The sequence below is a fragment of the Ailuropoda melanoleuca genome, chromosome 4 (genome assembly GCF_002007445.2).
Source record: "Ailuropoda melanoleuca isolate Jingjing chromosome 4, ASM200744v2, whole genome shotgun sequence".
NCBI classification, from domain to species: Eukaryota; Metazoa; Chordata; class Mammalia; order Carnivora; family Ursidae; genus Ailuropoda; species Ailuropoda melanoleuca.
The window spans coordinates 43,676,383-43,692,520 of record NC_048221.1 but is presented as its reverse complement, the minus strand read 5'-3'; the positions used below and the strand labels follow the sequence as shown (position 1 = coordinate 43,692,520).

Here is a 16,138-nt window from a genome sequence, read left to right as displayed (position 1 = left end):
TTTCTCTGCAGGAATCCCGCACTTGGGATCTTGGCTTAAACCCCTGGTCACTTTTTAACAACCCACATACAACTTCCCGGGAAGCTCACCACTTTATTCCATTCTTGTTGCCGTATGGCAACCAATATCTGTCTATGTTCCTACCTACCTAGATACCTATCTAATGCTTTGGACTGGACTTGACTGGAGTCAATCTATCAGCATCTCAGTTCCTGGTTTCCTTTATCAGCTGTGTGACCTGGGACATGCCGCTAAACCTCTTAGTCTTGGCTCCCCACGTCAAATTGAATAATGAATAGTAACTAAACTACCAGGCTCATTTGCACAGAGACAGGCACATAGCAGAAGCATAATTGATGACAGCTAGTATTCTCATTGCATTTTTCTGTATTATGACAGTGCCAGTACTGGTCCCTTGACTTGGCTTTCCCCCCACCGTGGGACTCCAAGGCAGGTGACTTCACACTGGCCTGGGTGGGGGGAGGGTTCCATCTCCTTCATTCTATGGCCATCATGGGGTCTTTCTGCCACAGCACTCCCCTGTGCTAGAACAGTGCCTGGTACACAGAGGGTGGCCACTCGTCCCTGAATGACTGGTTGGAACCCACTTCAAGGACCTGCTCCTCCAAATGGCCGTGCCCCGAGTCTGCTTGTCATTCACAACTCCTTCATCTCCCACATCTCAGCCCCCAACGTGCTCCACTTGGACCTCACCATTTCCCCCTCGCCCACTCCATGTCCTCCTGACTGCTTTCCAGGAGCATTGAAGACACTATCTCCTTATTCCCTCTTGTTCTTTCTCTCAGGAAAAACTTATTTCTAGGTGTTGAAATGCACTGAATTAAGAATTCTAAATTCTGGTCCTGACTTTCTAATCATCTGTGTTACTTTGGGTTTGTAGCACCACCTCCTTACCTCCATTTCCTAAATGAAAAAGGAATAAAACCGGCGTCTCCCATTCTTAGTGTGAAGAGCACTTTGAAAACAATAAAAACAAATTAAGCTATTACTCTTTGTTAGTTACAATTCTAAGACATATATATTTCCTGGTAGAGTTTGCCCTGTTCGTAACAAGTGGTAAGAATATGTAGCAAAAGACCCATGTACAGCTACTGGGACTATCACATTAAGTCACCTGAGTCTTGCAGACTCCAGACATTCAGATCTTTTATATGGTTGATCTTTTTTTTTTTTTTAAACACTTTTTCTCAGTGTGGTCTTTATTACTAGAGCTCTGATAATCTACAAGTGACTGTAACTGTTGGTGATAAAGGATAGAGGATGAGTTTGTTTAAATTGTGAGCTCTCTTGAGTATTGTAGTTTACACTTGAGTTATGGGATTGGAACATTTAATCAGCATGCGCCATTTAGCATGAGGGGAAAGGGGCCTCCTTTTGGACAGGCATATGGTCATCACACCCTGCCAGGAGAGCAGGGGCTGAGCAAATCACTCCAAGTGGTGCCAGAGATTCTTCCTCCTCTAGCTTTGTTCGTGTCAGAGTTGGGGGGATACAGGCCTGGTGTCTGGGAAGTACAGTCAAGAATCACAAGCAGACTCTAACATTAAGATGGTCTCTGTGTATTGGGAAGAAGACATGAACACAAGTGATTTAAATACCAGCCAATAGGGGCATCTGGGTGGCTCAGTTAGTTAAGCGTCTGCCTTCAGCTCTGGTCACGATCTCAGGGTCCTGAGATCAAGCCTGGCATTGGGCTCCCTGCTCAGTGGGAAGTCTACTGCTCCCCCTGCTTGTGCTCTCTTGCTCGTGCACACTCTCTCTCTCTCAAATAAATAAATATGTAAGTAAATAAACAAATAAAAGCTAATGGGATGATAGACACATATGGGTACCGATGGGGTGCCCTGGTAGTCAGACAAATGAGAGGTGAATACCGAGGAGAAACTGAGGAAGGCTTTGGAAAAGTTGGCATCTGAGTGAGGACCCTACTGCCTAACTTCTTTTATAAATATTAATATTATTAAATATCTTTATTTTATTAATTGTGTTAAATAACTAAATATTTATATTAAGACATGAAAATATTTAAATAAAAGGTGATAATGGACATGTGTGTTGAGTTCAACTCATTTTGGCTAAGGGAAGCATCAACATTCTTTATCTGGTTTTGTGACTATCTCAGTCACTTGAGAAAAAGAACAGTAACTGATCTATAAAATAGTTGCTGATGTTTACAGAGCTGTGCATTTAGAACCTTACAAACCTTACCCTATATAGTGAGTAACAATTGTCAGAATGCATTCCAGGTGGTCAGACTCCAGAATATTCTTAGACACTGTATTAAGCGGCCTGTGTACGGTCCAGTGTCTTTCATTTTTGATGGAGTAATTTTGGGTGTGCCTAGAAATGGACTACAAGTCTTTCACTGTTAAAGGCTTGCTCCTCACTGTGACTGGCCAGAGAATTGTTTTAATTTTAACAACAGGAAAATACAGTCAATTCTTGATTATCTACATTAATGGAGGAGAAATAGTGGCATGGATAATCCCATACAGTGTATAGAAATCACCTCATAGTGATTACATCAAATTACTTTAAAAATTACATGACATTTTAGTAGTTAATTATGTACTATTTATGTCGTTTTTATAATTTATCACTCAACATTCAACGTTTTTTGAGCATACTTTGCAGAAAGGTAAGGGTGGTGGAAGAGACTGGGAAAAGGTTAATTAGGATTGAACATTGCTTCCCGGATGTAAATAACCAAAAATCTGAAAGTAGGAATTACTCAGTCATTCCATCTTCAGATAAAAAGTTAATGGAAGCTCCCATCTGGCAGGCTGGAAGAATTCTGAGCTCACCTGAGAAGTGAAATTTATCACTCATGTCTTCTGCCTCCAAGCAAAGAGCTGTTTTGTACAAAGCGTGTTTGAGCTCTGTAAAAACTCAGGACCACCGAGAAAATCCAATTATCTGGCAAAATAGAATTTCCTTTTAAACAGTTAAATCACAGGTAGATCAGGTAGTTTACACACACAAAAAGAAGGTAAGAGTCAGCACTTGAAATAGTTAAATGACCAAAGCAAATAGGCCTCTTCCTAGTGCTCTTGCTTCAGTCACTGTCCCAAGTAGGAATATATTCCATTTGACTGTAGTATTTGGGACCAGGGACCAGGGAAGTCCCCTTGGATAGCTAAGCATAGAAACTGTGTTCCTTAGATCTTCCTAATATCTATTATCCCATCTCGTGGAAACATCATCTCAATTTTTCTCTCACAGCTATCCCTTTGCTATGAGTGCAGGTTTGGCGTGATCAAGGATATGGAGTGGAGTAGCATCAAAATCATAAAGCCAATTCGTTTCCAGAAAAGCACTTGGAATACAATTTCCAAAGTTCCTGCAGTCTGGATTCTTAGAGTAGCCTGGTTCTTATTCTCACCAACACTTGGCCATTCAGCATTTCCTCAGCTCGTGTGACCTAATCTGTGTCATTCCTTTTTGTTTGCTCAACTTAGCCAGAGTTGTTTTCTGTTGCTTGCAACCAGTGAACACAACTTGCAACCACCTCGGAAGCCAACAAATCAGACAGATGTGGGTGAAGGTGCCTACGATGCACTTTCTAAAATACCTTCAGCTCAGTTAGACACAGCTAATCCAGGTCCTCATTTATCAGATAATGAAGCAGAGAGATACAAAGAACTTCTTCAAAGCATAAAGTTTGAAGCCAGGCCTTCTAATGCTTTCCACCACCTAACAAAAGCAGTGACACAGTCTTCTCTGGTTGGGTCACTGTGGCACACAGGCGGGCAACTGATGCAAAATGCTACGTCAAAGACCCCTTCAGTGAATTAATCAATGATTATTTATTGCAAGGCACTGTGCTAGGCACTATGGAGAGTACATGGAAGATAAGACCAAAATCCCTGCCCTCAAGGAGCTTACAATCTAGTTGGGAAGACAAGGCATAAGTACAAGGAAAATTAAGTAACAATACAGGAGTTAAGTTAAAATGCAAGATAACAGTACAAGAGATTTCCAAAAGTAGTACCTGATTAATTACTAAACGAGTGGTATTGACAGGGCTTGTGGCTAATTCACAGGAAGGACATCCTAAAGAGCTGAAGTGTGGGAAGACTTCACAGACAGCTGGGGCTGGAGCTACCCTAGGACAGTCGGGAATTGGGTGAGAAAGAAGAGTGGGGAGGGCACGATCAAAAGGCACAGAGGTGAGACCAAAAGCAAGCAGTGTTTTGGGGCCAGTGAGGGCTCAGTGTAGCTGGGTATGAAGTTACGTTATTAGATTAAGAAGGGCCGTAAATGATCACATTTAGATTTTATCCTTTTAGCAATGGGGTGGAGGAAACCTTAAAACAACAGATATCCCTATAGGTTAAACATACAAAGACTTAGCTAATCAGGAGGAAATATTAAAGTTCGATCTTCAGGATATTTATTTGTGGATTTTGACCCTCTGTGCTTCCAAAGAGGATTTGAAATGATGTCTGCAGGGTTGTCAATTCCAAAGGCATAGCTTTGGATCATGGCCAGAGACTTTTGAGTCCCTCTATCGTCTCAAATTACAACGAGCACAAGGGTGAGCTAACAAATTCCCTGACAGGCAGGCAGGAAAAATGCTCCCAAAAGACAAGTATCTTTACAAATGACAGAATATTTATTAACAATACCTTTAAAAAAGAGTACATATGCTAGATCACTGGTAAATATCATTTACACTGGGGTTGGGAACTACCTGGGGTGTCATTTTTTTTTCATTCATTTTATTGTTTTGTTGATTTTTTTGTGTGTGTGATTTTAAGTTCTGTTGTATTTTAACATAGAAGTAACCATATCAAACTAAGAGAGGAACACAGCTTGAAATACTGACAATATTTTTTCTGGTTACCGCCCTAGTTTTTACACAAGTGGAATCCTGATTATGACTTTATTGGATAAATATAGCTAGAAGGTTGAAAAGTTAACTTATGTTATTTGTAAGCAAAAATGACAAATTACAGGCAAATTTGAGCTCTCTGAGAAAGAAGAAAAGGTGGCAGAGTGTTTACATGTGAAAATTTTTATAGAAAATTTCATTGCCTTTTATATGCACTGTTCCACAAGTGTCAGCTTACAAAACCTCCCCCATTATAACAAATAGTTCTTTTCAAAAGAATATTTTTTTTGATATTGTCATTTTCCAATGTATGATTTTAAGACCTAGAAGGTAAAGCTTATAAAGCAACGAAGCTACCTACTGCAAAACAGGATAATCATCAAGATAACATACAGTTATACTAAAGATCTTTTATCGTGTCATGAAAAAATTCTTTGTGGCAACTATTTGCTGAAATAGGAGAAATTTGCCAAATTCCATACATGATTTTGATTCAAAAGAAGGGCTCTATTATTAAAGACATACACATATATAAAGAAATTATGAATCCATCAACAGAGAATTACCTTTTTAAAAAATGTACATTCAAGACAGATACATTTAAAGATAGTAAAATTATCTTTTATCCTTTGAAAGACTTGGTTGACTATAGTCACTTTTGGTCTATGTTACTACTGTATATGTAACTTCAAATTTAATGTCTAAGATAATGCTACTACAAAGACAAGGCTAACTTAGTTGAGCGAAAGGAAAGTCTTACTGTACAATGCTAAGTTCAGGGATGGGAATATTGCACAAGGTACCTCTTGGGCAGTTAGTTTAGGTTTTGAGTTTGCAGCCATTCCTGAAACCATCTCGAGTTGTGTTGAACAACAAAATTCACAACAGGGTGGGAAAATATATCGTACATATCAAAAGGACTTGATTCAATGCATTAACCGTCCAAAGAGTCATTTACATACAGTAGCCTTGAGTTACAGACCAAATCTTCAGCTCTTCTGCCACTGAATCCTTGTAAAACTATACAAGTAATTTGTAATTTATTTACCAAGATGAGTTTCAAGCTCTTTCTCTAAAGCAAATATTCTCAAATAATAATTGTATGATTGTGTTGCCCATAGCATTTTACAGCAGAGGAAAAAATTAATATCTACATTTCATGTTAACTTTAAAAAATTCTATAAAACACTAAATATATAATAAAAAATATGCATATAAGGACATATGTAAACTGCTTTGGTAACATCATATTACAGATGTCTTCAGTGCATTGCAGAGTTTCCAAAGAAACTTCAGACAAAGCTAGATTTGCTTTGAGGAAGTACTGTATAATGCCATTCCTAAAGAAGCAAAAAACATTATTTTTTCCAGTAATAAGATGTACTTGAACAACAATATTACTTAGTACTGGGTGTCTTCAAAACAACTAGCTGAATGTTGCTTATATTATAAACAGCAAGTCCTTTAGATAACTTTTGTCATAAACTGGACCTGGCTGTGAGGGAAATCATGATCGTGCTGATGGCTGACAGTGTACATGCGTTTGAAGTGGAAGGTCCGGCTCCTCTTGCATAGGCATCTGAAAAGAGAGAATAAATTCACTCAATATTGCTTCGCCCTAGCTACAGAGGAAAACAAGGCCAAAGGGATTTAGGCACCAGCAGAACTGGCCAGATCCTACCAGAAATAACAATTTCCTAATGACTTTTTAATATCAGTTCTATGACTACCTAGCCAGGAACCTAAGAGTAGGTTATGGGACATCTCTGGACGACTGTTGATGCATTTGCAAAATGAGGATTTTACATCTAACATGAAAAGAAATCTCAATGTTACTAATAACATTACTAATGAATATTATATCAATGATGCAGCAAAATAAAAGTTACTGTTCCCTTTTTAACTCTACCTCTGTGTTGGGCATAGAGCCATGGGACACTTGATTCTTACAAAAAAAATTAAAGCACATCTGGTATTTTTATTACATTATTTAACAGATGAGGAAATTAGGGCCCAGAGAAGTAAGATAACTTGTCTAAGATCAACCAGTTAGTAAATAGCTGAATTGGGATTCAAATCCACGTCTGTCTAAATTTATCCTTTTCTCCCAACAAAATAATCTCCATCCATTTAAATAAAACCTTTTCTAATAGGTCTTACATTTTTCATAGTAACAGATTACCAACTGTTGTTTGAGGTTCCCCAAGACTGTAAGATCTTTGACCAACAAAATGGACCATGTTTTGAGGGAGAGAACATGTTTTTTTCACAGTTACATCCTTATCATCTAATATCAATTAATTATACCAATATAATTGCTTATGATTTGTTTTTTATAATGAATTAAACCAAGAATCACCAATCTAAAAAAAAACAAACAATCCTTGCAGTGATAAGAAAGTATGAAGTCAGATTTTAACAGAGTGAGATAAATTAACCTCCAAACAAACCCCAATCTTGGGTTTTTGTGGCTTGGTGATTACTTCCACATCTCTGGTTCCACATCTCTGGTTCCTTTCAACAGAATTTAGAGTCCTTGCCTTAGTGAGATATAGAGACCAATTCTCCCCAGTTTTTTTAAAAGACAAAAATGCTGAGGTGCCTAGGAGGCTCAGTCTGTTAAGCGATGGATTCTTGATTTAGGCTCAGATCACGATCTCAGGATCGAGCCCCGCGTTAAGCTCTGCGGTGGGCATGGAGCCTGCTTAAGATTCTCTCTCTACCTCTGCCTCTGCTTCTCCCTACCTCTAAAAAAAATAAAAGACAAAAATGTCTCTATGTTTATGTGGAAAAAAGGTACAGTAAATATAAACTTCATCTGGAAATTGGCAAATCACTCCTGAGTTGGGAGCATGGATTGCTGCAGCCTCTGTCTCCACGAGGTCTTGTTCTATTTGTCAGTGTTAGCAAATTCTAATTCAGGGAAAGGGTAAAATGACCAATGAACATTTCCTTGTCTGGTCAGAAGCATCTACATTTTACAGATGCAGTTAAAATTGCTTAGTGGGTGCTTTACTATAACTTGGTATCAGCAAGACATGCTAGACCCTTTTCCTCATCTGAAAAATAATGTGATGAACACTTAGCACAGTGTCTGAAACTCAGGATGCTGAGGAGAGAATTTTGCCCAAGATTTAAAATACCATGTCTTCACTGATGGCTTGACAATCTCTATCTCCAGCCCCTAATCTTGAGACAGTTAAACCCAAAGGCCAACGAAAATCTACACTTAAGTATCTAGCTGCAATCTTTTTTTTTATTGTGGTAAAATACACATAACATATAACTTACCATTTTAACTACTTGAAAGTATACAACTCAGTGGCATGAAGTACACTCCAGTGTTGTTCAACCAGCACCACTATCTAGTTCCAGAACATTTTCATCACACCACATGGAAACCCAGGACCCATTCAGCTGATATTCACACCACTGGCCAGCAACTACCAGTCACTAATCTGATTTCTGTCTCTGTGGATTTGCCTTTTCTGTTTTTTTTTAAATAAATGTAATCATGCAATAAAAATAATATTCTGCTGAAATATTTGCAAACATAGTATTTAAAAAACAGGATTGAATATATATATTTGCTCAAATATATTTGCTCAAAAAAAGAATATTCTCACACTGCTCAGTCTTTGTAAATAATGATAATCTTGACTATATATAGACATATGTATTTATGTACATGTTACATACACACATTCAAAATTAATAGTGTCAAGTTCAAAATATTTTTAGCCACAGACATTGAGTTATATTATTTTGCTAAAGACAAATCGTTACAGCATTTTAAAGAACGCTTTGCTTTTTTCTCCTGAGTCATGCTTTTAACTTTCTGAGCTACAATTTTACAGTTATTGTAGGTGCAAACCACACACGTCCACATGGGAAAACCTGTGTGATGGATTTGGGGCTGCTTTAATCTGATTTTTTATTGGGAACTGATTAAATCAGTCAAAATGAGTCAAATTGTCTTCTCTATGAAACTGCCTGTGATCAGCAAACATCAGTTGCCTGATGAAAGGGGACAGTACTGCCCATTTTTATAGAAGACTTTCTTTGTGGGCTTCACTTTGCCCAAGCCTGGACTCATCGGGAAGACTTAGAGATCTAGCAGCAGGGGGAGGGGAGGAAAAAGACACTCTTACTTGATATCTTTGGAATTCGAATTTGTTCACTGCTGCTGCCATCTCCTCCATCACTGAATGGCTTAATTTCTATTATATAATCTTCATCAAAAGGCAAAGAAAGCTCCACTGATGTTTTATTTGTCTCAATGACAGATGTGCTGCTTTGTTTGTTCCATCTGTACAAGACCTGCCAATATAGAACGAACAGGTGTCACCTGCTGTCCTCACAAAGGCCCCGAAGATGGAGCATTCATTTGTTTTCACCTCTGGGCACCAGCGAAGTGTGGGAACACTGAGGTTGTCAGGCTGCCCACACACACTTGGGAGGCTCATTGATAGCAAGGGACACGTCTGCAGCCACCGTTTCATTATGAGGAAGGAGTTTACAGGACACCACAGCATGGGGACGGAGGTAGCATCTGTCAACCAACACACCGTGTGGCCTCACATAACCTCTGGAACATTCAGGTTACACGCCTGGAAAATGAATTCCTCTTGGAGGCCGTATAGAGCTCAGTTGCATGTGAGGGACTTTGGCCACAGAATCAACTTGGCCACTATGTGACTATACTCCTATTTACAATGTGAGCTTCATTACGTGGATGAGGAAACAATGACATTCACCTCTCTGGGGTATTTTCAAGATTGCACAAGGATTGCATATAAGTGATGGACTTGGCTCAAAGGAAGCATGGAAGACATATAGTGTTTATGATGGCTTAAAGGGAACATGAGATAAACAAACATCCTTGGCAAAGGTAAGAAACACAAGGCAGGCATCACACATTATTATTATCATGAATCTTTCAGAGAAAGCACATTTCAGCACAGGGAGATGATCTCTGAAGGGCAAGGGCAGGAACTCCCTTTTCCTCTGCCTTAGAACCTTTTCTGAGCTACGTGGAAAACGGGATATTCTGTGGTGATTACTGTCTTTCCAGAAGTGTCTATAGCTTCAACAATCCCACTCATGTTTCCCTTCTTGGCCTTCCCTGGATGGGAGTCTGGGTTGGTGGCCCATTTGATGAGGTTCCCAACTAGGTCTCCTGAAAACACATCCCCCTGCCTTGAATTGCCTACTCTGATTGCCACCAACTCCAACCAGAAACAAAATCTAAAAGCCTGGACAAGTGCATCTACCTTTTTGGATATAACAACTGTGATGATAGCTATCCCGCAAATACTTTCCGATGTTGACTGCGACGTAAGCACCTTATCAACATCGCCATGTTTAACCATCACAACAATTGGACAATACAGGCATTATTATTCCATGGCACAGATGAGAAAACAGAGGCTGGATGAGGTCACAGAGCTGGTAAGTGGCAGGGTGAGAACTCCTAAACCCCTTCTCTTAAATCACGATCCTCCAACAGCTCCAGTTTCTCCTGGTAGTGAGAAACAGAGGGGTGGGTGTTGACTGTTCTCTGTCCTGGCTGTGTGGCAGAAGCACTTGGGGAATGTGTAAAATAGTGACACTCTAGCCCAGTGCTTCTCAACACAGTGGAGGGGGGTGGAGGGGCAATTGTGCTCCTCTCTCCCAGGGGGCTTTTGGCAATGTCCACAGACATTTTTGGTTGTCACAAGAGGCGCTCCTGTTTACTGGGTGGGGGCCAGAGATGCTGCAAAACATCCTACAATGCAGAGGACGGTCCCTAAACTGAGAGTTCTCCAGCTCAAACCGGCCAAAGTGAGGAGGCTCAGAATGCCTGTTACGGCCCCGTCCAGAGCTGGACTCCATGGAGGGGGTGTTGAGGCTGTGGTACTTAAAAAAAAAAAAGAGTTTGACATGATGTTAATGTGGTTGGAAATCCTGGATTAGGTCAGGGATCTAACCTGTGTATCAGAATTGCCTGGAGGGCTTGTTCAAACACAGATCCCTGGACCCCACCCCAGAATTTCTGACTTAGTAGGTCTGAGGTTGGACCTGAAAATCTCCATTTCTAACAAGTTCTCAGATAAGGCCAGGGCCTCTGGTTCAGGAATCACGCTTTGAGAACTGAAAGGTTAGCTCACATTTCAAAATCCTGATCTGCTGGAGTTAAGGATAAGGCCACTCCACTACTGAGATAGAAGCCAAACACACATAAAATTCATAAAATTCCCTTAAAATGGTATAGATCCCATTTGTTCCCCGGCATTTCATCACCTTAATTTATATGTCTCTAAGACAAGGTGGAAAGCACAATTTCCTTAAGGTGGAAAGATTCATAAGCGCCCCCTTCCTTCTCCGGAACATCAGTTGTATCAAACTCGCCATCCCCTCATTAATGACCAGGCTCAAATAAATCCTCAGGCACATTCAGGAGTGTCAAAGCGTCTCACCACAGCCCTTCAGGAACATGGGCTGGCTGATGGGATGCAAGGGCACAGCTGGCTTTGAGGAATAAATTGCTTCTTTGATTTACCTCTGGTCCTTGCCAGAGCACAGAGAATTCAACCAGTTTCAAATATAAATCCAAAAGAAACACTTCCAGGAAAAAATAGCCCCGTTATCAGTGCAGCTTATCAGTCTTGTAATATTAGGGACTGCATTGGAACCTAAATAAAAGCCTGTAAAACCTTTATTTACACCAAACACTCGGTTTAGCTGATTGATTTGAAGGCTGTGCTTGCATTTCATATAATCCAGGGTGGAAGACCTGGAGAAAGAGTGGATTCATGGGAGTAATGATAACAGTAGCAAACGTGATTCAATGCTTACTTTGTGTTTGAACGCTGTATGTTTTTTTTTAATGAAAAGTTAGAGAAGTTTAGTTTTTGTTCTTATCACATTAGACAGCATCAACAACCTGAAATTATTTTAGTTGTAGTCCATTTTTCAATGTCTGGGTGAAACATCAAAGTGGAGATTTATCCTAAGTTATCAAAGATGACAAGTTTTGCCTTGGGAATTAGTAAAAGTCGCTAAAATGGAGCCACTGGATCTGATTTTCTCACCAGATGTAGATCAATATATGAAGTGTCCAGATCAACACCCCAAAAGTGAAGTCACTGCCTCCCAAAGGTGTGATTTCCTTGGATTTCAGTGACCTTCTGGGGAAGGTCCTTAGTGCACAGTTCTATGCTTCTGTTCTTGCAGCTGTGGTCCCTGGATGTTTTTAAATCACTGAGACACTCCCAGAATAAAGGTTAACAATAGGACTCTCAGCTACTTTCCCTCAAACTGGATTTTCTCTGCTCCTTGTCCTTCACGGGACATCCTTGTATGCTACAGTGAGCAACATTTAGGTGTTTTGGTGTTCTATGGCAGTTCCCACTCTTTGGCTACAACCATCACAGTGATGTGGATTTCTGGACCACTACACCAGGGAGAAAGATGAGGCAGTGGTTGGTATCAGAGCATTTAATTGTGCTATTTTGACCTGTGCTTTAACTCAAAGCACTATCTATGGAACCTGGCAGGGGACCTCTCCCCACTTCACCGACACAGATATGTACTCAGCACCTGAAGATGTCCTCCTCCAAGCAATGAGAGCTCTGTCACTACCTACTATGCTATGGGATGCCTGGCCTCTTTGACCCTGGGGAGCTTTACTGTGGCTTTGGAGGATCTGCCTGACATCTTCAGTGGGCCAGTGGACACCGTATGTTCTAAGTACTAAGACCATTACCTCTTGAGGTAGGCACCCTTATTATTCTGATTTCAAAGATGAGGATGCTGAGACCTGAAGATACTATGCAATTTTCCCAGGGTACCATGAACAGTAAAGGATAGATATAGCATTCAAATGCAGGCAAGTCTAGGTCAACAACCTATATTCTTAACTCAGCCTAGTTTGGCCACCATCTGTGTGGGAAAATTGTTTCTCCTCTCTGGTCTCTGTCTTCACAAATGCAAAACAAGGGAGGTTAGAGGGTAGAAAACCGATGGCCCTGCATATTTTAACTGTTTGGCTCTTGTAGTGTTCATTTTATTTTAAGTTAGATGTCCACCTTTAAAACCATCCAAAAAATTATACATGAAAAAAATGTTGGGTTTTACCGAAAAACTGGAAAATATGGCCATACTATTTGGCAACACTACGCAAGAGCTCAGAAGCCATGGCTGCTTCTGGACAATGAGAAAATCTCTAATTCATCATAGTGTCTCATGCTTCCTGTTGTATCACATTGGCATGTGCCCACCTCAGGACCTTTGGACATCTGGTTCACTGTGCTTGGAACACTCTTTCCCAGAGAACTGTCTATCTTTCTCCCTTTTTCATAGCCCAACTGAAATGTCTGAGCAAAAGTTCAGAGAAATATGAAGATACTAGAAAATTTCTCCTTTAATAAAAGAGAAAATGCCATCCCAAGGGGTTAAGTGATTCACTTAGAGTCACTTAGTCAATAGAGGACCAATATGTGGGTCTCCTATCTCTTTATGCTATATGCTAGAAGACCCTTCCAGAAGACTTTGCTCTTAAAAAAGGGCCCAGTAAAAGGTCTGAAGATTAGTTTTTAGGGAATGTTTCTCCATTGGTACAATACAAATCACCGTGCCATGTGAATGAAAGAAAAGGAATCCATGACAGGGAGCATTTTCCTGAATCTCTAATCATAATACCTAAGGTTCTACCACCGACTATGTCAACTCCCAATTCCAGCTCTGGTTTTATCAACTACTTTCTAACAGTCCCATGTTTTTTAACTAGTTCCTGACTAGTTAAAGCTAGTTAAACTGCCTATCTGCTACGCTCAACATCTCTGTGCAAAAATGCCACAAAATATAGCCTACAGACTGGTTTTGTGTGGCCTGCATTGCACTGCCTCAAATGTTGCTTCAAACTAAAACAAAACAAGATATTACCAATTGCTTTTAATTGTGTCACCAAGGCCATTCACATTTTCTTTTCTAGCTCTTTAAAGTCAGGCTAACACTTTGGGATCAAGCCAATGAATCTTCTACAAATTCTTTGCTTCTTTTTCTCTGTATAAATCTCTCTAACTATAGGAACATGAACAAAAATGATTAACCATTTATAATATTGTTGATTAAAAAAAAAGACAACCAAGACAAGCACAAAACAAAGCTGACAGGAGAGATGTTACAAATGCGGTTCTTCAAGAGTTTTTGAAGACACAACCACAGGGTCTTCAACCATTTCTGATTGACTCTGCCTGATTCCAAAGTTTAGGCAATTTTCTACATCTGGCTTATTGCCGTGGACCATTTATAAAACTCAGAGGAAACCACTCTGGGGACAGAGATGCCTAGAGGGGCTGTGGGATGTCATCAGGGAAAGTGAGAACATAGTTCCTATGAATTCCTGAGAAGAGACTGTTCTCACTAACAGCAGGATTAGGGGCCTCTGCAAAAAAGAAATTACCCACTTTGTATCCTTTTACTTCCGACTCATTATCTAGGGCCTTCACTTGATCCCAATTCAGGATAATTTTGGAGTCCGATGAATTCCATATGATGTTTCCAGGGGGTTGACTTGGTGCTATAAAAAAATTAAGATATACGAAGTCACAGATTATTAAGTCTCAATGGATTCTGAGGAATATCTCCTTACTAGAATTCAAGAGTGGAAGCAATTTAATGGGCTATTGCACTAATATGTGTCTTCAAGGTCACTAAAATCTGACGAGATACAGCATTGCAAATGGAAAAAGATTCAGTTGGTTGCCTAACATTGATATCTAAAAGAAGTAGCCCTTTTCAGTGAGGAGAAAAACATTTATCTTTCTGTCCTCTGGAGCAATGAATTTTGCATGGTGTTCGGAAAGGTTCAGTTAAAATGCTAAGGTAAATTTGAATCCACATAATGATACCAATTAGTATGCAAATGATCATTGGGAGGTGGGGATAGGGAATGAACTGGGGATATGTCTGATGAATCCCTAAAATATTTCTGAGCAAGGATGTTCTTACGTGGCTTTCTGGTTGTCACATTGACCGTTGCACTGGATGGGCCTGTCCCTGCAGTATTATATGCCTTGACAGCTAAATGATACAGCGCGCTGCCTTTTAAATTGGTGATTTTTGTTGATGTCTGATTTCCAATTGTTCGTATTTTTCTAGCATTTTCTTCCTTGTCATCATGTCTCCAGTATTTAACCTGAGAAAATAAAAAGGGAAGACCTTGGAAATCATACCTATTGGGGATATTTCCAATATCATCAGCTGACTTTTTTAAAAAATGCAGATTGTTACGATTGAATTAATTTTTATACCAAGTCATAAGCGGAACTTTCAGAGCCAAGGGCTTGGCATGCTCTGAGAACTTACCTGCAATAGGAAGGGCCCCCTTTTTGTTATTAGCTTCATAGTAAGATGGAAAATTGGCACAACCATTGTTGGCTAATTCTTGCTTGTCCCCCACATTTATTTTGAGCCCAAGTGATACTGCATGTGTCAAAAGTCAAAGCTCATTTTGCCAACCCTATTATAAATGCTTAGACCCACATGTATTTTGAAAAAGATTTCTCGAATGTACTAGAGAAAGGGTGATCTCACAGTGGAATGTTAATGCTTCAACTAATGTCTACTAGAAGCCATTGTTCTTTGAAACAAATGCCTCTAAACGGGAATCTGAGTCTTCTTCTCAATAGACTGTGTCTTGAAAGTCTCAGTGAGGGGTAGATCTTTCCCAGACCCAATGTACATATCTCTTGCTTACCTCATAGCCTTGTATCCGTCCTCTATTCTTCTCCATGGGGGAGGCCCAGAAAACTTCAATGTCTGTGGCAGACAGACTTCTGGCAAAGATGCTGGCTGGTGGTTTGGTGGGTTCTACGGATGAGTGTGGAAAAAGTAATTATTCTATCAGTTGCATCAGGATAGACTTCTAGATACTGGCATTATAAGGAGCAAATAACCAATGATTGTATAACAGCCCTTAGTGATTATGACCCTAACCATCATTTTACAGAGGAGTCATGATTAATAGCTGGAAGGGAGTGGTACTAGAGATGGTAAAGACAGTCTTTGGCTTCTAAATTTGGGGGTAGGTGGAAGGGAAGTAATCCAGGACTGCTTGAATTTAAGCACCAAGTTTTCATAGCTAGTAATTCCTTTAACACATATCCTTCTTAATTAGCGTTTGCCATAGGTGAGAGTCCTGGTCACTGGATTATGAAAATCAGAGCGTAGAACAAAGGAAAGCCAACTGACTTGAGTAAGACTCAGTAACACTCTCCTGAGTGACAGTTCAGTCCTAAA

The 16,138-nt window shown here is 39.9% G+C and overlaps 1 protein-coding gene across 6 annotated transcripts in view; it reads right to left on the bottom strand.

The window, feature by feature from the left end:
* Positions 1 to 3,816: 3,816 nt before the first annotated feature.
* Positions 3,817 to 16,138, bottom strand: part of CNTN4 (contactin 4) — a 901,169-nt gene continuing 888,847 nt past the window's right edge. For all 6 annotated transcript variants that reach the window (XM_034658663.1, XM_034658662.1, XM_034658661.1 and 3 more), the window contains 5 exons: positions 15,597 to 15,709; positions 14,849 to 15,035; positions 14,305 to 14,417; positions 9,007 to 9,175; positions 3,817 to 6,434 (listed from right to left, as the gene is read on the bottom strand). In XM_034658663.1, coding sequence (XP_034514554.1) covers positions 6,334 to 6,434; positions 9,007 to 9,175; positions 14,305 to 14,417; positions 14,849 to 15,035; positions 15,597 to 15,709 — 683 coding nt within the window. In that variant the 3' untranslated portion in view covers positions 3,817 to 6,333. The remainder of the gene's footprint in view (positions 6,435 to 9,006; positions 9,176 to 14,304; positions 14,418 to 14,848; positions 15,036 to 15,596; positions 15,710 to 16,138) is intronic.